This window comes from Rhinoderma darwinii, chromosome 5 (genome assembly GCF_050947455.1).
Source record: "Rhinoderma darwinii isolate aRhiDar2 chromosome 5, aRhiDar2.hap1, whole genome shotgun sequence".
Classification (NCBI taxonomy): domain Eukaryota; kingdom Metazoa; phylum Chordata; class Amphibia; order Anura; family Rhinodermatidae; genus Rhinoderma; species Rhinoderma darwinii.
In genome coordinates, this window is record NC_134691.1 from 298,801,837 (window position 1) to 298,824,200 (window position 22,364).

The window sequence follows — 22,364 nt, forward strand, 5'->3', positions numbered from 1 at the left end:
TACAGAAACCGCCATTACATAATTGACATTGATAGGGGCCCATTTGGCATATTCCATGAAGCATATGTGTATAATGATGTAACATGTGTGTGTATATACTGTATATAGGGCCCTCTGTTCTTTATGGCTCGTGTACTGTGGGCGTTTCTTACATCTGCCGTGCTGTTTTGCCAGTAGATAATCTGGGAATACGCTTGTCGTACGCGTGAACCTGGAGCTGGCTGTCATAACAAGTAGATCCTGTTCTACCACATTTTCTAATCCTTCACCCTGGATTTGCATCTGAATGATCCAGTAACTACTAGCCTTGCAAGTTCTGCACGTGGCTGTTCTGGTCTTTAAACAGGTGTCTGGTTTCAGAAACGTTCCACACGTTCATATGCGTTTTCCGAAAGTTAATGGAGTCAGACGAGTTTTTCCATTTTGATGCTTTATTTTTTTATATATAGAATTTATTTTAAGATTCTCATTTTATCCAGCTCCATGGTGGCAGCAGAAAAGAATTATGAGCTTTAACTAAAAACTATTCTCCTCTCCGGTCATTGTAGATGGGTTGTCACCCAGCTTTCCCGGATGCCTGAATGGAAAATCTACCTAGTTATTCAGCAGTATTAAAAAAAAAACAGGGGATAGGCAAACTTGATATTGAGGGTCTTGAAAATCTGGGTCATGTTGGAGCGATATGGTGGACATATTGGGGGTTTCCCAAATTTCCCAGTGAGTGATGTAACGAAAAAAAAAACAACCTGAATTATTTTTTTTTAGCACCTTGATGCAATGACCACTGTGTTGTTGCTGCAGGCAGAGTGAGTGCCTGCGTGGATCCAGCTGATTTGTGGGGATCCCAGTTTAACAAGCTTGTCATTGGTGGCCTGCACAAAAGGGTTGTCATCAAGTGGAAAGCCCCTTTAAATGCCCAGCTAATGACTATTTCCAATAGCTGCATCACATAAGGCTTCGTTCACATCTGCGTCAGGGCTCCGTTCATGGGTTCCGTCGGACCTTTCCGTCTGGGGAACCCATGAATGGAAACCAAACTGAAACAACTGGAAACCATAGGTTTCCGTTTGCATCACCTTTGATTTCAATGGTGATGAATCTGGTGCAAATGGTTTCCGTTTGTCCCCGTTGTGTAAGGGCTCCGTCGTTTTGACGGAATGACTAGTGCAGTCGACTACGGTATTGATTCGGCCAAAGAAAACGGAAACCTTACACATCGGTGACAAACGGAAACCATAAGCAACCGAAGCATTACCATTGAAATCAATGGTAATGCAAACTGATCCCATGGTTTCCGTTTGCCTTTCCGTTGAGGGGTTCCCCCGACGGAAACCCTCAACGGAAACCAACGCTAATGTGAACACAGCCATAGAAAAAAAAAATCTTCCCTGACATATAAACTCTGTAGAGATTTCCTCGGGTGTATATTGTTTTGATCCTGTTGCTCCATGTTTACCATGCAGTATAGCGGAGGCTTGTTCATTCCTAGAATTCCTATATATATGGATAATACCCAAAGCACGGGTGAGAACAGGAGAGCGGAATAATACATTCCCTTCCTTACAATTCACTCGATCACACCCATTATTAGGAAGATTCTGGCACACCAGCATGGGGTTGATGTGGTTTCTGCCAGAGGTCGTCTTCAGGGATCGTTCTCCTTAGCGTAAAGTGTCTGGTTTTATTTTGAGGCGGTGATTATTATACAATGCAGAAAACGAGTGTTTCTATAGTAAGTGTGTCACCGATGGACTCCTTGGATTTTCATTTTTTTTTTTCTTGTCCCTGGCTCTGCACCTTTAAAGCTCTCTGCTCGGTGGGAGTGGTGGTGCCAGACAAGAATTCCTGTGGTTTTGGTCCATCGACTCTTGTACTTGTTTAAAAAGCTGTTTTTAGTAAAATAGATGAGTAAGATGGCTGAGCCAAGAACAGAATGTCTTTTTTGGCAGCGGCAAATGAAGCAGATTATTTTTTTTTAATAACCTGAAATAAAATGAAGTTAAATAGTTCTTCTTGTATGAGCAGAATGTTGGACTTGACACACACTGAATAAAAATATAGGGTTTTATTTTTCTGTGCTATTTCAAAAACACTTTTTTTTTTTAATGTTTTACTTAGTTTTGAGATTAGCAGAAAATGTAGGGGTTTAGTTCCTCGTATGACTGTACACCATCTGTGCGCCTAGACTACATTGTACAGGAAATGCCCTTGCCCTTGCATGACCTACACATGACATTGTAACTGTAATAAATTATATTGCTTCTTTGTTTAGACCATTAATCCCGTGTTACGTATCACGTCTCCGCTTTGTTTACAAAGTGCTCCAAAATAGTGGAAGTGGGCATGTTAGGGATCTGCCAGGTACTTCATCTAGCTATACTCCTGGGATTAATCAATCCACACCTGAGGCCAGACCTGTTCGACTGACACCATCTCCCACCAACCAGGGTGGCAGGCTCAGGAGTGGGAGAGCCTATCGCGGCCTGGTCTCTCGGAGTTAGCTCCGCCCCCTGCCCTTTATTACCTGCCCTGTGCTCTCCCTCAGTGCTTGTAATTCTTTTGGATTCCTGGCCCCACTGCTGCTTGCTCCAGCCTGCTTCTGCCGTGCTTCTGCCTTGCTGCAGTTCTGCTTGACCTGCTTTGCTTGCCCTGGCTTGCTTCTGTCTCCGTGCCCGCTCGGGTGTACTCCTTCGTCCTGGTCCTGACTGTTCGTTCGCCGCCCCGTTTCCTCGTGGCGTTCCGTGGCTACTGCCCCTTCCCTTGCGTGTTCCCTGTTTGTCTTCCTGTGCACTTAGCCAGCGTAGGGACCGCCGCCCAGTTGTACCTCGTCGCCTAGGGCGGGTCGTTGCAAGTAGGCAGGGACAGGGCGGTGGGTAGATTAGGGCTCACTTTCCCTTCACCTCCTTCCTGCCATTACATAATTACAAGCCCTTACCTAGTCTACCATTTCTCCTACGCTGACGCTATCATGGACCCCCTTGAGACCCTGACCCAGCAGATGCAGGGCCTCTCCCTACAGGTCCAGGCCCTGGCCCAAAGGGTCAATCAGGGTGACGCTGCTTTAGTAGTACCCCTCACCTCACCTCTAGAACCCGACCTCAAGTTACCTGACCGGTTTTCAGGGGACCGTAAGACGTTTCTCTCCTTCCGGGAGAGTTGCAGACTGTATTTCCGCCTAAAGCCCCACTCCTCAGGTTCCGAGAACCAGCGGGTGGGTATCATCATATCCCGACTCCAGGAAGGGCCCCAAGAGTGGGCCTTCTCCTTGGCTCCTGACGCCCCTGAACTTTCCTCTGTTGATCGTTTTTTCTCTGCCCTCGGACTCATTTACGACGAGACTGACAGGACTGCTTTAGCCGAGAGTCAGCTGGTGACCTTACGTCAGGGTAGGAGACCGGTTGAGGAATACTGTTCTGATTTTAGGAAGTGGTGCGTAGCTTCTCAGTGGAACGATCCGGCCCTAAGGTGCCAGTTTAGGTTAGGATTATCTGACGCCCTGAAGGATCTGCTGGTTAGCTACCCCTCGCCTGACTCCCTTGACCAGGTTATGGCCCTAGCAGTACGACTTGACCGACGTCTCAGGGAACGTCAGCTAGAACGCTTCAGTGTGCTCCCCTCTGACTTTTCTGCGATTCCCCCCGAGGTCCCGTCTCCTCGCCCCTCCACGGAGGACTCGGAGGTACCTATGCAACTCGGGGCCTCCATGTCCCCTCGACAACGTAGGGAGTTTCGCAGAATGAATGGTCTCTGCTTCTACTGTGGGGACGACAAGCATCTACTGAACACCTGTCCCAGGCGCAAGAATAAGAAGCCGGAAAACTTCCGCGCCTAAGTGATCATCGGGGAGGTCACTTGGGCGCACAGGTATTTCCCGTTAATGTGAAACGCAATAAAATTTTGCTTCCCTTTCAGGTCTCGTTTGCTGGCCGGTCTGCCACGGGCAGTGCTTTCGTGGATTCTGGCTCATCTGCTAATATCATGTCTGTGGAATTTGCTATGTCTCTAAAGATGCCTTGTATTGATTTACCTTATCCTATCCCTGTAGTAGGAATCGACTCAACCCCCCTTGCTAATGGTTATTTTACTCAGCATACTCCTGTTTTTGAACTCCTGGTTGGCTCCATGCATTTGGAGCAGTGCTCTGTACTGGTGATGCAGGGATTATCGTCTGATCTGGTTTTAGGCCTTCCCTGGTTGCAGTTGCATAATCCCACATTTGATTGGAATACTGGGGATCTCACCAAATGGGGTAATGAATGTCTTATGTCATGTCTTTCTGTTAACTCTATTTCTCCCCGGGAGGAGGTAAACACGCTTCCTGAGTTTGTTCAGGACTTCGATGTGTTTTCCAAGGAGGCCTCCGAGGTGTTGCCCCCCCATAGAGATTACGATTGCGCTATCGATTTGGTGCCTGGTGCCAAGCTTCCTAAGGGTAGGATATTTAATCTTTCATGTCCTGAACGTGAAGCTATGAGGGTGTATATCCAAGAATGCCTGGCCAAGGGTTTCATTCGCCCCTCGACTTCTCCTGTAGGTGCTGGCTTCTTCTTCGTGGGGAAGAAGGATGGTGGTCTTAGGCCGTGCATTGATTATCGTAACCTGAATAAGGTCACCGTAAGGAACCAGTACCCACTTCCTTTGATTCCGGATCTTTTTAATCAGGTTCAGGGAGCCCAATGGTTTTCTAAGTTCGATCTACGGGGGGCATATAACCTTATCCGCATCAAAGAGGGGGATGAGTGGAAAACTGCGTTCAACACACCCGAGGGTCATTTCGAATACCTGGTCATGCCCTTTGGGTTGTGTAATGCCCCTGCTGTCTTCCAGAATTTTATTAATGAAATCCTGAGAGAGTACCTGGGTAATTTTCTTGTTGTGTACCTTGATGACATACTGGTGTTTTCCAAGGACTGGTCCTCCCACGTGGAGCATGTCAGGAAGGTGCTCCAGGTCCTTCGGGAGAATAATCTGTTTGCTAAGACTGAAAAATGTGTCTTTGGGGTACAGGAGATACCATTTTTAGGGCAAATCCTCACTCCTCATGAATTCCGCATGGACCCTGCCAAGGTTCAAGCTGTGGCGGAATGGGTCCAACCTGCCTCCCTTAAGGCGTTACAGTGTTTTTTAGGGTTCGCCAACTATTACAGGAGATTTATTGCCAACTTCTCGGTCGTCGCTAAGCCTCTTACGGACCTTACCCGCAAGGGTGCCGATGTCCTCCATTGGCCCCCTGAGGCCGTCCAGGCCTTTGAGACTCTCAAGAAGTGCTTTATCTCGGCCCCCGTGCTGATTCAGCCCAACCAAGAGGAGCCATTTATTGTGGAGGTTGACGCTTCCGAGGTGGGAGTGGGGGCCGTCTTGTCCCAGGGTACCAGCTCCCTCACCCATCTCCGCCCCTGTGCTTACTTCTCTAGGAAGTTTTCGCCCACGGAGAGTAACTATGATATTGGCAACCGCGAACTTCTAGCCATTAAATGGGCTTTTGAGGAGTGGCGGCACTTCCTGGAGGGGGCCAGACACCAGGTAACGGTCCTTACGGATCACAAGAATCTGGTTTTCCTAGAATCGGCCCGGAGGCTTAATCCTAGACCAGCTCGGTGGGCACTATTCTTTACCAGATTTAATTCCTTGGTTACCTATAGGGCTGGGTCCAAGAATATTAAGGCTGACGCTCTGTCACGTAGTTTCATGGCCAATCCTCCTTCCGAGAAGGATCCCGCTTGTATTTTACCCTCTGGTATAATCGTCTCTGCCACGGATTCTGATTTAGCTTCTGATATCGCGGCTGATCAGGGTGCAGCTCCCGGGAACGTCCCTGGGGACAAACTGTTTGTTCCCCTGCAATACCGGCTGAGGGTACTCAGGGAAAACCATGACTCCGCTCTATCTGGTCATCCTGGCATCTTGGGCACCAAACACCTCATTACCAGAAACTATTGGTGGCCTGGGTTGCCTAAAGATGTTAGGGCTTACGTCGCCGCTTGTGAGGTTTGCGCTAGGTCCAAAACCCCTAGGTCCCGACCTGCGGGCCTACTACGTTCCTTGCCCATTCCCCAGAGACCTTGGACCCATATCTCCATGGATTTTATCACCGATTTGCCTCCATCTCAGGGCAAGTCGGTGGTGTGGGTGGTAGTCGACCGCTTCAGCAAGATGTGCCACTTTGTGCCCCTTAAGAAGCTACCTAACGCCAAGACGTTAGCTTCTTTGTTTGTGAAACACATCCTGCGTCTCCATGGGGCCCCAGTCAATATCGTTTCTGACAGAGGGGTACAATTTGTTTCCTTATTTTGGAGAGCTTTTTGTAAAAAGTTGGAGATTGATCTGTCCTTCTCCTCCGCCTTCCATCCCGAAACTAATGGCCAAACGGAAAGGACCAACCAATCCCTGGAACAATATTTAAGGTGTTTCATCTCTGACTGTCAATTCGATTGGGTCTCATTCCTTCCCCTTGCTGAATTTTCCCTGAATAACCGGGTCAGTAACTCGTCAGGGGTCTCCCCGTTTTTCTGTAATTTCGGGTTTAACCCAAGGTTCTCCTCCGTCTCCACTGGTTGTTCCAATAATCCTGAGGTAGAGGAGGTTCATCGGGAACTGTGCACTGTCTGGGCCCAGGTTCAGAAGAACCTAGAGGCGTCCCAGAGCGCACAAAAGATTCAGGCGGATAGTAGACGTTCTGCTAACCCCCGGTTTGTCGTCGGGGATTTGGTCTGGTTGTCGTCCAGGAACTTGCGCCTTAAGGTCCCGTCCAGGAAGTTTGCTCCCCGATTTATTGGACCTTATAAGATCATTGAAGTCCTCAACCCTGTATCCTTCCGTCTGGAGCTCCCCCCATCCTTTCGCATACATGACGTCTTCCATGCCTCCCTCCTTAAACGCTGCTCCCCGTCCTGGTCCCCCTCGAGGATACCTCCTGTTCCCGTTCTCACCCCTGAGGGGGTGGAATTCGAGGTGGCCAAGATTATGGACAGTAGGATGGTCCAGGGCTCCCTCCAGTACCTGGTCCATTGGAGAGGATACGGGCCGGAGGAGAGGACTTGGGTACCTGCCCGTGATGTTCACGCTGGGGTATTGATCAGGAGGTTCCACCTCCTCTTCCCCACTAAACCGGGTCCCCTTAGTAAGGGTCCGGTGGCCCCTCATAAAAGGGGGAGTACTGTTAGGGATCTGCCAGGTACTTCATCTAGCTATACTCCTGGGATTAATCAATCCACACCTGAGGCCAGACCTGTTCGACTGACACCATCTCCCACCAACCAGGGTGGCAGGCTCAGGAGTGGGAGAGCCTATCGCGGCCTGGTCTCTCGGAGTTAGCTCCGCCCCCTGCCCTTTATTACCTGCCCTGTGCTCTCCCTCAGTGCTTGTAATTCTTTTGGATTCCTGGCCCCACTGCTGCTTGCTCCAGCCTGCTTCTGCCTTGCTGCAGTTCTGCTTGACCTGCTTTGCTTGCCCTGGCTTGCTTCTGTCTCCGTGCCCGCTCGGGTGTACTCCTTCGTCCTGGTCCTGACTGTTCGTTCGCCGCCCCGTTTCCTCGTGGCGTTCCGTGGCTACTGCCCCTTCCCTTGCGTGTTCCCTGTTTGTCTTCCTGTGCACTTAGCCAGCGTAGGGACCGCCGCCCAATTGTACCTCGTCGCCTAGGGCGGGTCGTTGCAAGTAGGCAGGGACAGGGCGGTGGGTAGATTAGGGCTCACTTTCCCTTCACCTCCTTCCTGCCATTACAGGGCAATTTTTATCTGTTCTGGCCATATACACTTCTTGAGATAAATGAGGCATAGACTTGTTAGTGATTTTGGGGCTCCTTCACACACACACAATTTTTCTAGTAATTAAATTGCGGCAGAAAAAAACGTTCGCGTTTTTCAAATGTAACGTGTTTTTGTTTTGTTTTTTTATGGCGTTTTTAATGTGGGTTTGTACATGCTTTTTTTCCCGGGATTTTTTAAGTCCTATAGAGAAGCCTATGGGAAAAAATACCTGAAATAACACCGTACCCAGAGCATTTTGCGTTTGCAAAAAAAAACAAAACACCACTGACCACAGAATTGCCTCAAAAACACCACAAACCAAAACTCAGTTGTGTATAGTTCATTTTGTTTTGTACTATAGACTTCAATGTAAAATCTGGCCGCACTTAAAGAGTCCCTGTCACCACGTTATAAGTGGCCTATATTGTACATGATGTGATCGGCGCTGTAATGTAGATTACAGCAGTGTTTATTATTTAAAAAAAAAACGAGCATTTTTGACGGAGTTATGACCTATATTAGCTTTATGCTAATGAGTTTCTCAATGGACAACTGGGCGTGTTTTACTTTTTGGCCAAGTGGGCGTTGTGGAGAGAAGTGTATTCCGCTGACCAATCGGCGTCATACACTTCTCTCTATTCATTTACACTGCAGATAGCGATAGCGCTATGTGCAGCCACATATACTAACATTACTGCAGTGTCCTGACAATGAATAGACATTACCCCCAGCCAGGACAGGATGTGTATTCAGAATCCTGACCACTTCTCTGCACTTCTCTGTGATGCATAGCGAGATCTCACTGTGAATGACCGTTTACAGCGTAATCTCACGAGGCTATTCTGTAAATCACAGAGACGCTACAGAAGTGTCAGGATTCTGAATACACATCACGTCCTGGCTGGAGGTAATGTATATTCATTGTCAGGACACTGCAGTAATGTTATAGTGTGTGTATGTGGCTGCACACAGCGATATAGCTATATCGCTATGTTCTGTGTAAATGAATGGGGAGAAGTGTATGACGCTGATTGGTCAGCGTCATACACTCCTCTGTACAACACCCACTTGGTTATATAGTAAAACACGCCCTGTTGTCCATTGAGAAACTCATTAGCATAAAGCTAATATAGGTCATAACTCCGTCAAAAATTATCGTTTTTCGAAATAAAAAAAACTGCTGTAATCTACATTGCAGCGCCGATCACATGTACAATATAGGCCACTTATAATGTGGTGACGGAGCCTCTTTAAAACTGCATGAAAAAACCCCACAAAAAATACAGCAAAATACGGTGCCTTATACAGCTCTAAGCAATAATTAAGGATCCGGTGACATTGTGAATGTTTGGAGCTTCATGTTCTAATAATCTTTAGCTCTTTCTCCACCTTTGCGTTGCCCATAGATATTTTTTGGTGGTCGGTCTACGTGGGTTTCGGACTTTGCTTATTGTTAGGATAAAAGTAGATTGGTTATGGTTTTCCTGAGATTAGCGTTATCTGGTAACTGCTTCCCATTTCCCCTTCAAATATTTGATGACTTAGTTTGAGGGAGTTGTATATGTAAAACTTCCGTGAACAATTCTTTTATAGCTGGGGTCCACATTCGTCATGAGATGGCTCTCTGATATCACTAGTTCTTGGCAGGATGACACGCAGTAGCCGTGCCCTTTTGTTTGTGTGACATCACACTTTAAAATAATTAGTCATTGTTTTTCCATGTAACTGTACACACTGCATAAACACTGAGCAGTGCTGTGTACATATTGTGCACTATGTAAATAATTGTCCCCGTGCAGGGAGGGCAGCATCATTTGTTTCTGTAAACCAGGAGCTGAAATTCAGTTTCTTTAGGTCCTGATGTCCTCGTGTGACCCCTTGACACAAAGCTTGGGTGACACTTTGCTACTGGCTCCCTCTGACAGTTTAGCACCGTGTTCACTTTGTACCAGCCCTCCTAGTAAATCCGCTTAACACTGTGTCCTTTCTAGTGCCGTCTAGAGCCACTTCATAAAACATCTGGCAGCAATTGACTTTACATAATTCAGCGGGAAACAATTGCAGAACCTCAGAAGCCCAGACTGCTCTTACTATATGTTTGGAGAAATTGTACGGGTGGCTGTATTGACCTGACTGGTGCAGGATCAAGTCATGTAGAAGGTTGTGGAGGTTGTTTTCTTACTAAAATGATATTCTATAGTCATAAATGTTTAATTTTTTTTGTTAAAAAAACAAAAACTAGAAAACCAATAATTCTAAAATTTAATCTAAAATACCTGTGCTGTGAAGTTCATCTCTATTCAACACTTTTTTTTTTTTTTTTCCCAGTTTTATTTGTTTCTGGGGGAAAATCCAAATATGGTGGGGATTACACCTCCCATAGTACAGGAGTGGGGTTGTATCACTGCAATGCCTTGTAGATTTGCCTAAAGGGGGTTTTGCACTGGGCGATTATCGTGCAGTCGAGCGTTCTTATAACGCTCGTTACCGATTGCCTTATGTAAAAAGGGCAGCCATCAGCAGACGAATGAGCATCCTCTGCTGGTCGTATCGTTTTAAAAGAGTAAAATATTATCGTTGTCGGCAGCACATGTCCCTGTGTAAACAGGGAGACGCGCTACCGATATGGTAATAATGAAAGGGGATGAGCGATCACAGTAACGACCTCTCGTCCCCATCCATAGCTCTGTGTGAAAGGAGTAAACTAGCGCCGATCAATGATGTCTCGTTGATCGGCTCTCGCTTCATCAGCCGAATATTGTCAGGTGTAAAAGGCCCTTTATCGAGCAAGTTTATTTCTGTGGGAGAAGTTGGAGTTGTAATGCCCCAAAAATCTGATCTAGTTGCCCCAAAAAAGATATAACATCTAAGAAACATCAGAAGATATTCAAGAATAAGAAATTCCAAGGGTTTAAAGCTGCTACCTTGGGTGATACAACGCTGCAAAATATTTCGACATCATATAAATAAAGTTTGTTTATTATTATCATCATCGTTCTACCCAGTTTTTGTTCTCGCCTCTTCTACAGCGGAGGAATGTTGTCTTCACCCTTTAAGTAGAGGCCACCCTGAAAGCTGATCCCAGGTCAGTGTCTGTCAAAAAAGATAAAGTGTCTAAAGTGGGGCAAGATATTTTTTATTTTTTTGATTGTTAGTGTAAGCATGGTAAAAGAAACAAAAAAAAATAAAAACATGACCAGCTTTGCTATCAGTGCTGAGGACCTTGTTGGACTGTGATCGTTGCAGGAACAATGTTGGTTTCGTGCAGCGAGAGGCGCTCTATAAATGCCTGTGTATGAACTCTTGAACCTTGGCCTGTGTCAACACAAGTGCAGGGAGGGATGTGTGAGGGTTTACACCCTTCATGTTGGTGAACTGCTCAAATATTTAGCAAGAACACTGGACATTGGCACGTGAAAGAAGTCATTAGTGTTATGGAAGCGGCCCATCGAATGGATTATTTTTTTTTTTTTTTTTAATTTAGCATGTTCATGTAAATATTTGATGTGAGAACCTATACAATATTTACCTGCAACAATGTTGTAAAGCACCTTTAAAACCGCTTGCGGATTGCGGTGGTGCAAGACATGGAGTGCTGCATAGAGGCAAGTTCATAAAGTACAATGCACCCTGTTCTAAAAATGCTCATGACCATTGGACACACATTAAGGAGTTAAATGAATGGTTAGTCCTACATGGTGTTCTAAAGCAGCGTCCGCATGCTGTACATTAAATGAGACAACGGGGCCATGGCTGGCGTCTCGCATAACACAGTTGTAAATAATTAACTAGCGCACTGCTTCCCCGCTCTGCAAATATAGCACTAATCTAGCTTTAATCACCTGCCCGGTGCACTTGGCTAGGTTAGAGTTTCCGTTTGCTGATGCTGATTTTATTTGCTGCCCCTGATATTGACACCAATTATTTGGTCCTGTGAATGATTACAGGACATCTTGAAAAATGTCTTAGATCCTCAAAGATTTCAAGAGAGAAATTTGATGCAGGATAGCGGTTTCCTGGGCTCGTCCAATTCAGATGGTTCAGGGGAAGAGAGATATTTTGGGGTATATTTAGCAACATGGTTTAGGGTCAGTAATTATGTACCGTGGTATGGCGGTACTAATTCATGATAGATTATGTAGACGTTTACCTCTTTTACGTGCTAGAATTTGCACTACAATAAGTTCCTGGATTTCACCTCTGACAGCACTTTTATAGTTAAGAGAGGAAGCGCGCTATTTCCTGATGTCATCTGCTGCAATCTTCCATGAACACAATGCACTAATCCCTGGCCGTCATCCGTCACTCTCTGACTGACATTAGTATAGCTTGCTAGTAAAGCTTTAAAAAATACGTTTCCTGGCGTTACCCCATTACGGTTCCTAGGTTGTTGTCACATCCATCAGTAAACGCACAGGCAGACTGAGTCACCCTGAGTCATCTCTCCAGATAATGCCTGTGATGTCTGTGCTTCTCGTTCCCTCCTACATACGGCTAATATTAAACTGATACCTTGTATGCGTGTGATAAAATCGTGATCAAGCAGAGCGCTTCTATTCACTCAGATTACTCAAGCCTTTTGATCCTCAAACAGCGCTCCTGGATGGGAGCTCAAAATGATAGACTGTATAGGCGTCTTATGTGCCCCCTCAGCTAAGCCCACTCATTATACTGCTGTTGGTTTGGTATATATGGAGTTAATATATCGCCCCTGTAAGAGCAGATACCCGTGTAATGGGGAAGAGGTTGGAATCCGATAAGAACATTATCAGATCTGAAGCACAAAATGTCCTTGTCTGAAACCTATTTTCATTGATATGTCCAGAGGCTGCAAAAAAATCCAGGAGAGGTAAAAAAAAAAAACAGGCAGCAATTCCGTGCAAGTGATGTGTTTTTGTTTCAGCGTTTCATTTAATAAGATGCTCTGCCTGTATTTCCCTGGGGAGGTACAGCATGCAAATCATGCGAGAAGTATTCTCTGAGGAGCTAGGCAATTTTTTTATTTTTTTCCTTCCTTTCCTCCTCTCAGTAAATGAGCTTACTCAAGCTGAATGGGATGTGACAGGAAGCAGTTGCTGCATTATTACAGTCCAGCTAGTTGTTTCCTGTACGTTATAGCCAAGGACCCGTTAATTATACAGAATTAACATTTGTTGTGGTTGTTTATTTTCCCTTTTATTTATTTTATTTGCTTTTAACCTTTTTTTTTATTCAATATTGTTTGGTTAATTTGGGTGTTTGTTTTCTTGTTGGAGACTCTGGCAGCAACAATTTAACTAGTCATGAAGTATGACTTACCTCTGAAAATATTAAAATACCATTTTTCTCTTCCTCCTTTTCTCAGAACTGTGAAAGCTACACAATAGCCATGAGTGGGTTACTGAAACGCAAATATGAAGCATTGGAAGAAGACTTCACATACTCCTCTTCCTCTTCGTCCCCTTCATCATCGGCGACCTCTTCTGGAGGGGAATCTGAGGACGAGTTTAACTACAGCCCTCGGCCGCTTATGACTGACTTCACCCGTAAGTGGACTGTATCCCCCCCACCCCCACCCCCTTCTAACAGGCTCCCCGTGACTTTCCTGTTACTTATGTGTGATCCTATTTTAAAAGCCATACAAAGCTAATAGATCGCCAGGATTTTCTTACTCACCAGCTAGCTTCTCATATCCCAACTGTTGTGCTGCATGACAGTAAACCGGGCTTTAAATAATCTGCATAGTTTCCGAAGCTGCAGCAGCAATAAAGATGTCAACTCTTCACCACCTGAGTAAACACTGAGAACTTTCCTCTTTGACTTAAATCTATATGCTCAGTGTATACAAGTCATACACGTTCTCTAGAGTGCTCACTCAAAATGTATTCTTAAAGCTTTCCTTACGATATAATGGATGCAGTTGTGTATTTTTCGCTTGCTAACTGAAAAAATTACATTGGCTCAATACATCCTATAAAAGGCTGGAAAGCCACATTTTCAGAATTTCTCCAACATTGTAAAAACAATTGATTCACACAATAGTAATATATATGGGGGCCCAACTCTTCTTATAAAAGTGTTGTCACCGATTAACCTGTTGATAATTCTATGGTTTCTCTAAGCACCTATGTTGATTTAATACGAAATTATGATCAAGGAGTCAGAACTTTAATAATAAATTTGCTTGTTTGTAAAATTTGTGGATACTTTTACATGTACTGATAGATGTGTTTTTATTTACAGCAATATCCATCTTAAAGAAGGCAAAGCGGGCTAAGAAGAACAAGGTTCAGTTTGATCGGGTGATAGTCTTCTACTTCCAACGATGCCAAGGTTTCACAAGCGTGCCAAGTCGGGGCGGATGTACTCTGGGAATGCGTAAAAAACACAGCTACAGCAGGCAGTTCACATTGGAAGAGTTTTCCCGGGAACAGTTGAACCGACGTTGGGAGAAACTAAAGGAGCGTTTAAAAGAAGAGAAGCTCTTGGTTTTAAAGAATATGGTAGGTTTAAAAATGCCAAACGCAGTGATGATGCTAGAAGGCTACTAATATTATTGGCCCATATTTACTAAGACTTGGTCACCAGATTATAAGTGCCCTATCTCCTACATAATGTGATCGGCGCTGTAATGTAGATGACAACAGTGGTTTTTATTTAGAAAAATTATCATTTTTGAGCAAGTTATGAGCAATTTTAGATTTATGCTAATTAGTTTCTTAATAGACAACTGGGGGTGTTTTTACTTTTTACCAACTGGGCGTTGTACAGAGGAGTTTGGTCACTGATTGGTCAGCGTCATACACTTCTCATTGTTCCAGCCCAGCTTCTTTCACTGCACAATCACGCTGTGCTGTGGATCATGCTGGGCTGGAACAATGAGAAGTGTATGACGCTGACCAATCAGTGACCACACTCCTCTGTACAACGCCCAGTTGGTAAAAAGTAAAAACACGCCCTGTTGGTCTTTTAAGAAACGAATTAGCATAAATCGAAAATTGCTCATAACTTGCTCAAAACTGATAGTTTTTCAAAATAAAAACCACTGTTGTTATCTACATTACAGCGTCGATCACATTATGTCAGAGACAGGGCACTTATAATCTGGTGACAGAGCCTCTTTAATTGGAGTGATTTACGGCAAAATTTTTAATGACCGAAAAACAAATCTATGCCTGTTATGAGCAGGTGTTGATGTGTGGCAACGTTTTTCCTGTATTCGGTCTTAAAGGCCATGGACACCTTCGCAGACTTTTTTTTATTTTTTTATAAAGTATTATTGCAATGTGTATATTTTGTTAAATAAAACGTTTACAGTTGGTTTTAATTAAAAATGTTTGCATCGTTGGTCTTCTGCAGCTTGTATGACTAGAATACAAGCTGCTAAATGCCATTCAGTGCTCAGTCAGACAGACCAGTGTCTGCTTCTCTTATGTAAGTCAGACAAACTATGTAAATAAAGCCCAATTGTAAATATATATATTTTTTAAAATACAGTACATCCAAGACATCGCCAAAATTTGTCACTTTGCAAATTTGAGAAAAGTAAAAAAATGATTGCAATTTTTTTTGGCCAGAGTTTACGCCAAAACCTCTCTTTTGCTTTTGTCTCCGCATACCCTAATATGACATAGGGGAAGGGATTGTGTAAAACCGATCACACTTAATAGTGATTCCTTCTCACATGTAACTTTATAGAATACAGTTTTCAGCTGTCCTGCACCGATACCATTTATTTTGTTTCCTTTTTTGCTACTATTTTCTCAGTTGTTTGATTGTTTTTTCTTGTACATGTTTTCCTTAGTTTACAAAGAATGGTACGATAGAGTCCGAAAAGGCTACTAACCTCAGCATAGATGACATCTGTGATGAAGATATTGACATGACCAACGCAGAAATCGAAGATGGTTTCAGTCCACGGATGTACCCTGCCAAGAAACGGCGGGCATTGCTCAAAGGAGAAGGTGTAAAGAAGATTGACAAAAGTGAAAAGCATGAACTTAATGAAATCCGGAAGTCAAGAGAAGATTGTGGCTGCGATTGCCAGGACTTCTGTGAGCCAGAAACCTGCAGTTGTAACTTGGCAGGCATCAAATGTCAGGTTAGCATCAGTTTTTGTGATCGCTCTTCAGTTTGTGTTTTTTTGTTTGTTTTTTTAAATACTTCAATCCTTTTTTTTTTTTTTTGCTCAGCTTTTCATTTCTTTCTCTCTGCATCCACTTTGTGTCCCTAATCTTTATACTAATAAAAAAAAAATCTTCATTTTATTTCCTTAACCACTGGATTGGATGTGTCCTTAGTTTTGTACCCAATTATATTTCAAAATATATGAAGATTGCTAGAAGGAATAGCTTCACACTTGGGGAGCCTAAATGCTATTCCCACAAAAAAAAAAACATTGATTCATAATATTATGTTTCTGTTCTCTTCCAGAGAGATCATTCAACTTTCCCGTGTGGATGTACCAAGGATGGATGTGGAAACCAGAATGGAAGAGTAGAATTCAATTCATCCCGGGTACAAACCCATTTTATCCATACTGTTATGAAACTTGAGCTTGAGGAGAAGAGGCAACATAATGATGGGAATGACCAGCCTGAAATATCATGCAGTGAAAGATTAAATCCTTTTGGGTGCTCATCTATAGAAGCTAGTGAAGATGAAGAAAGGACTGGTCCCACCACTACCATTAGTACCACCTCATCCACTGCACCCTATCATTTCAACGTAGACTTGGAGCCAGCAGGTGAAAACAGTTGCAGTAGTGACACAATGGACAGTTCATCCTCATCTGGTCAGAGTGAAAGCTCTGAAGGTCCATTTGAACTTGCCTCTTCATCTGATAAATCGCAGTCGGATTTTGAGGAAGACTATCTCGCTAGGATTCTTCATTTCAACGACTCGGAGTATGAGGAGAACAGCAGTGACTGCCCGGACAACTTGAGCTTCTTTCATAATACTGATTTTTTCTGTGATAAGGTGTTCGAATCTCTCTACAGCTCTGAAAAATCTGCTAGTGGATTATGCTCCAACTCTTTATCGAACATTTCAAAATGCGTAGATGAAAATGCAAACCAAAGTGCAGATTGTTTTACTGACAATGAGGTGTCTGTGGCCATCTCTACCGATTCTACTGTGGCGCAAGGAGAGCCACTCTTAAAAAACTATATGGATATCAGCCTTTCTTCGGAAACATTTGATATTTCAGATGAAACAGACTACAATTTTGGAACCCTTTACAATTCACTGAATGAATACGAAAACTTGTGTTCTCAGCAGTGTCTGGTGACACTTCTTCCTGGATTTGCCCCGCCTGCGGACACTACTGCGAGCTTCTTGGAATCTTTAATTAGTTCTTCAGAGTCCTGTGGTGACAATCAATATTTGGAGGATGCCTTAAAATCACCGTCTCCTTTTGAATCCCTCATAGCATAAATAGGTGAATCCAAGCTGTGGATAATGTGCAGGAACAGTGAATAAAATATGGAATGTTTCTATGTTGATTTTACATGGATTACTCTACTTGGGTCTTTTTATGGGACACTGTCACTGCAATCTGCCTACCTTACGTCGGTTTGATCAAATTTATTATTAGTTTTTTTGTAAAAGACTTGTACATAGTTTGGAGAAAAATTCTTACGTATGTGGACCTGTGAAGAGCTATTCTTTTATGAATGGGTATACAAGTGTTCCTAGATAACCGCGTTCAATGCTTTTAAGAAACTCTATTCATGTATTTATTGTAAAAAGAAATATTTGCAGAGGTAGTGGGCACTACTTGGGTTTACAAAAGGAAAAATGAAAAACGCATACTTTATACAGAGCTGTTTATTTATTGCAAATTCCAGGAATGAGACTGAAGCTTGAACTAGCATGAGTTTTATTTAAATTGGAAATACCTCAGATGTATTATGAGTACAATCCTATTTTTCCATAATATATCTGCATTATTTATAGACTATTATTTTTATTTTCTAACTTCTGTACAATAAATTTAAATGTTCACACAATTTCTTCCCCCTATTGTGCAATATTACAGCAGCAGTCTCCATTAATTCGATACACCACTGTTCACGTGAAAGCACAAGGATGTTATTTGGAAGTAAAGCAATTTCTATCTTTTGTAGATTCAAAACTTCTTCCCAGACGTCCCCATCTGTGCTCCATTTACAAGCCATAATTTTGAGTTCAATTATTTAATCTTTCTATAACTTATTTCATATTTATTTTATATATCTAGGGATTTGGCCATAAGATTCTAAGCAGTTGGTTGTGCCCCCAATTTGGGCACCCAATCGGCTGAATATGGTGCGGAACCGTTGCAATATAAATAAAGCTACATAGAGCCAGAACAGCACGAGCAAAGATAAATTCCTTTCCATCTGCTTATTAGAAAGCCTAGATGGTTCTGTATTCTCCTATAATATATGGTCCCGGCAATTTATATCTAATTTCTTTTTAATTTAAGTAATGTATATGTAAAACAAAATAGATTATTTATTGCTTTACGACATTTAAAACACAGTGAATATCCTTATGAATTTTATTTTCTACAATACACATGTATTTAAATGAGAAGCTAACACTATTTAAGCTTTAAAATTAAATGCAAATATTTAATTGCTAATGTTTATTAAAATTAACATTTATGGTGCAAATTAGAAGATGAAAGTTGTTTTTATAGTTTTTTTTAATTTAAATTATAAAACCTTGTTATATTGCCAGAGACCAAGACCGTTCTCTACTACATTTTCTTTGAGCTGCTCTACCAAAAGGTTACCTAGTACCATTGTGAAGAAAGTATCAAATGGCCTTTCCAGTACCAGCCTACTACATATACCCGTCCAATACCTTGTTGAAAAGAACCAGGTCATAATTATCCTATTATTTATGAAGATTGCTGTTTTGTGTGTGACCTAATTGGCTACTGTGAAAACTGTCCTGCCTGACGGGACAAACTTGGGAAATGACCTATTTTGGCAATGCAGTTATATACATGTTCTAGCTGGATGTCTTTGCATATTACCTAAGCTCCTGAATCCTTGTAGGATGAAGATGGCATTAAAAGCATTGTACTGTTCAGGCAATGAAAGGGTTTAACCGACCCCCCCCCCCCCTCTCTTATAGCGTTACATTTGCGAAAATATTTGTACTTGTCGAATAATGAGCCACCCTCAATTGGCTGGAGTAGGTTTAGAAATGCTAATGCTGTAGCCTTTGCAATCCATCATATGGTCTAAGCTGTGTGCCAAAGGTATACACTGCATGTAAGAAAGGTTTATTTAATTCCTGGAGTAAATGTGCCGTAACGCATAGCGGCTTTTATTAGATGTATGTCCAGTGAAAGCTGCTATTCTAGAAGATAATGGATAATTGTTATGGCACATTTACAGTCTTGTCCTATACATTAAATAAGCTTTATGGTGTCGTTTTGGTGCAATGCACTCTGGTGAATTATTATTATTTAGACATAATCCTCATTCTAGCGATATACACACAAGTGCCTTTGCCAGCACTACTTTTGTATGCCGGTGTTATTACTGTACCCACATGTCTTTAATGACCATGTAGAAGTAGTGTGCGTCTCCAGATCACTACAGCAATACTATTCTCGCTTTCTTCAGATTCTCTCATTTATTGCCTTCATGGCACAATATGGCTTTATTTGTGGTAACTTTCTGAACTATGGAGGTGCCTCATAGTAAATGCATTATGAAAGACATTGAATTGTATACTAGTTTCTCAGTATCTGAAGTTTAAGCTGTACTTATACCTTTTTATGTGACCGAACCACAGTAGACGCAGCTGTTTTGGAAATACAGCCTATATATATATATATATTTTATTTTTATTTATTTATTTTTTTTTTTTTAAATTTATTTTGGATTTTTTTCGGTCTGTATTGCTCAATATACCAGATTAGGCAAGAAGGGAAACATTTCCTTTTTAGGTCTGGAAAGCAACACAGACCTAAAATTTGTCCATGCAGCCACTTCCATCTACGTGGTCATTTGCAGAATTTAAGAAACCGAATGGCTGCCTCCTCTTGTGTTTTGGAGAAAAGGGCACGCTTCACTATGGCTACTCATCCCCTATGTGTCTACAAGCCATTGTTGGTAAATATGCTGTCGGCTACCATGCCAAACTGGAAGGATAAACCTACGGGGACGTGACTTGTTGTTGTCCGTCTTGCGTTGTCTCTTAGCATTTCAATGTTAGGGTATGTTCACACGCACTAATTACGGACGTAATTCGGGCGTTTTTGCCCCGAATTACGTCTGAAAAATGCGCCTCGATAGCGTTGACAAACATCTGCCCATTGAAAGCAATGGGCTGACGTTTGTCTGTTCACACGAGGCGTATATTTACGCACCGCTGTCAAATGACGGCACGTAAATAGACGCCCGCGTCAAAGAAGTGACCTGTCACTTTGGGCGTAATTGGAGCAGTTATTCATTGACTCCAATGAATAGCAGCGCCAATTACGTCCGTAATGGACGCGGCGTTCAAGCGCCTGCACATGCCGTTACGGCTGAAATTACGGGGATGTTTCCTACTGAAAACATCCCCGTAATTTCAGCCGTTATGTACGCTGCCGTGTGAACATACCCGAATACACATTCCCACTAAAGCTTGGAGACATTCATCATTAAATAGACTGGTCCTGGCAGCATAACTCACAAGGTCTGAGTGTTTTGTCTTTGAAATGCTGGCAATACTCTGGTACTCATTTCTATTTATTGGCACTAATACCATGTTACAACATTCCTGGATTACTTTGCATAACAGATATATATTGGGTATATATAAGGTAAATTAAATATCCGGCCTTCATAACTCTGTGCATTTAATTTATTTGTTTGTGCCAAAAAAACAAAAAAAAAACTTCAGATTGTATTCTGTTTCAGTTTATGTAACAATGTTTCTTGTCTAATTGTCCTGGGTATTTATTGACACGGCTTGTAACTATCTTTATGGAACCTCTCACAATTGCTAAACTTTGCCATTTTGTAAATATTGTCGTTTTTTTAATACATTTTTTTTAAAGCAAAGAAAATTTCTGCAACTGCTGTCTGTCATTTCATTAAAGCAATATGAAGAAAATATCCATTACACTTTAAATAAAAATCTAAAAATCACTATCTTGTACTGATCTTGTTTATAGGTAAACGTCTTGTTTCTCTTTTTTTTGGCACAGTAAACAACTGTTGCAGACCGTTTCTTAGAGTAAAAAGTTTGGCACGTCATACAGACGTAGCGATCTCTGACGTGACGTTAAATACACAGTGGCAAGAAACTTTAACTTGACTTTTTCCATTCAATGGCTAAAGTGATCGCTGCAGCGTGATCAGTCAAGTTGGGGATTGCTACATCTGTACTCAAATCATACCATTTTTTTGGAGACTGTGCCCCACATTGTCTGTTGTGCCTGATACATGGTTACTCTTCTAGTTGCCGTTATTTTCTTTATACTGCCACACTGTACAACAGATTATTTTATCTAGTCACATTGGTCCTATATGCAATACAGTAAAGTTTGGATTTTAATTGGCATATTAATTGGACAGGTTGGATTTTTCCTGTCTGATTCTATCGTTTTCCCCCGAAATAAACCATAGCATAGGTGTCTGACAAAGCCTCAGGCTCCATGAACACGACCGTATTTTCATCCATCCGTAAATACGGACCCGTAGTGCGCTGTAATTCATCCGTATATACAGAAGGTTGTTCGTAAATACGGTCTGTATTGAATCCATATTTCATCTGTATATACTGATCTGTAAAAAAGAGGGAGGTTGCAAATGATGTCACCAACATATTGCATAGCAACGCTTCCGTAAATACGGATGCACATCCTTTGCAGTCCGTATTTACAGAAGTGCCCATAGGCTTTTATGGAGAGTCCGTGCTGTAATTACAGACAAGAATAGGACCGGTTCTATAATTCAGCACGCATACCCGTAAGTAAAAATACTGAAAGGTGTCCGTGGCCAATAGAAATGAATGGGTCCGTAATTACTAAATATATAAAATATAAATATACCGTCTGGTGCATGGGGCGTTAATAAGCACATTTGACTGACCCGCTCATGCAGGATAATGGTTGAAAATCCGCATTATTTGCTGTCTAAAACCTCTTTGGAACAACATTTATCCCATGTGTATAGTTTTTAAACTTCACTCAAACGTGAACCCCCTGCTGCTAGAAAGTGTTGTTCCCACTAATTCATTTGCAGAGGAATCCAGCTGCAGCTCGCATGCTTCCTGGTGGCAACTAAAGGACCAATATTATTTTTTATTTTTTTTAGGGGCAAATGCTCCTTTAATTGAAGTGAGCACATAATGTCGATTTCTTCTTTGGACAAAATGACAACCGGATATACTACAAATGAGCACATGATCTGCCTATGTCCCTTTTTAAAGGGGTGGTACAGGATTAGAAAAACATGACTGCTCTCTTCCAGAAACAGGACCGCACGTATTCATGGTTTGTGTCTGATATTGCAGTTCAGCCCCGTTCACTTCAAAGGAACGTTCACACGTGATGCAGAATTTCAGTAGTAGCAAAATTTATAAGCTTTTATCAAATCTCCTCCACATGCTATGGAAAATTAAGCACAGAATATGTGCCTAAATTAA

At 42.5% G+C, this 22,364-nt stretch overlaps 1 protein-coding gene across 1 annotated transcript in view; it reads left to right on the plus strand.

The window, feature by feature from the left end:
- The window catches only part of CSRNP1 (cysteine and serine rich nuclear protein 1), a 23,048-nt gene extending 3,506 nt beyond the window's left edge, over nucleotides 1–19,542 (plus strand). The window contains exons 2-5 of the mRNA XM_075827338.1: nucleotides 13,090–13,270; nucleotides 13,968–14,227; nucleotides 15,529–15,825; nucleotides 16,158–19,542. Of these exons, the coding sequence (XP_075683453.1) occupies nucleotides 13,114–13,270; nucleotides 13,968–14,227; nucleotides 15,529–15,825; nucleotides 16,158–17,159 (1,716 nt within the window). The 5' untranslated portion in view covers nucleotides 13,090–13,113 and the 3' untranslated portion in view covers nucleotides 17,160–19,542. The remainder of the gene's footprint in view (nucleotides 1–13,089; nucleotides 13,271–13,967; nucleotides 14,228–15,528; nucleotides 15,826–16,157) is intronic.
- Nucleotides 19,543–22,364: the final 2,822 nt, after the last annotated feature.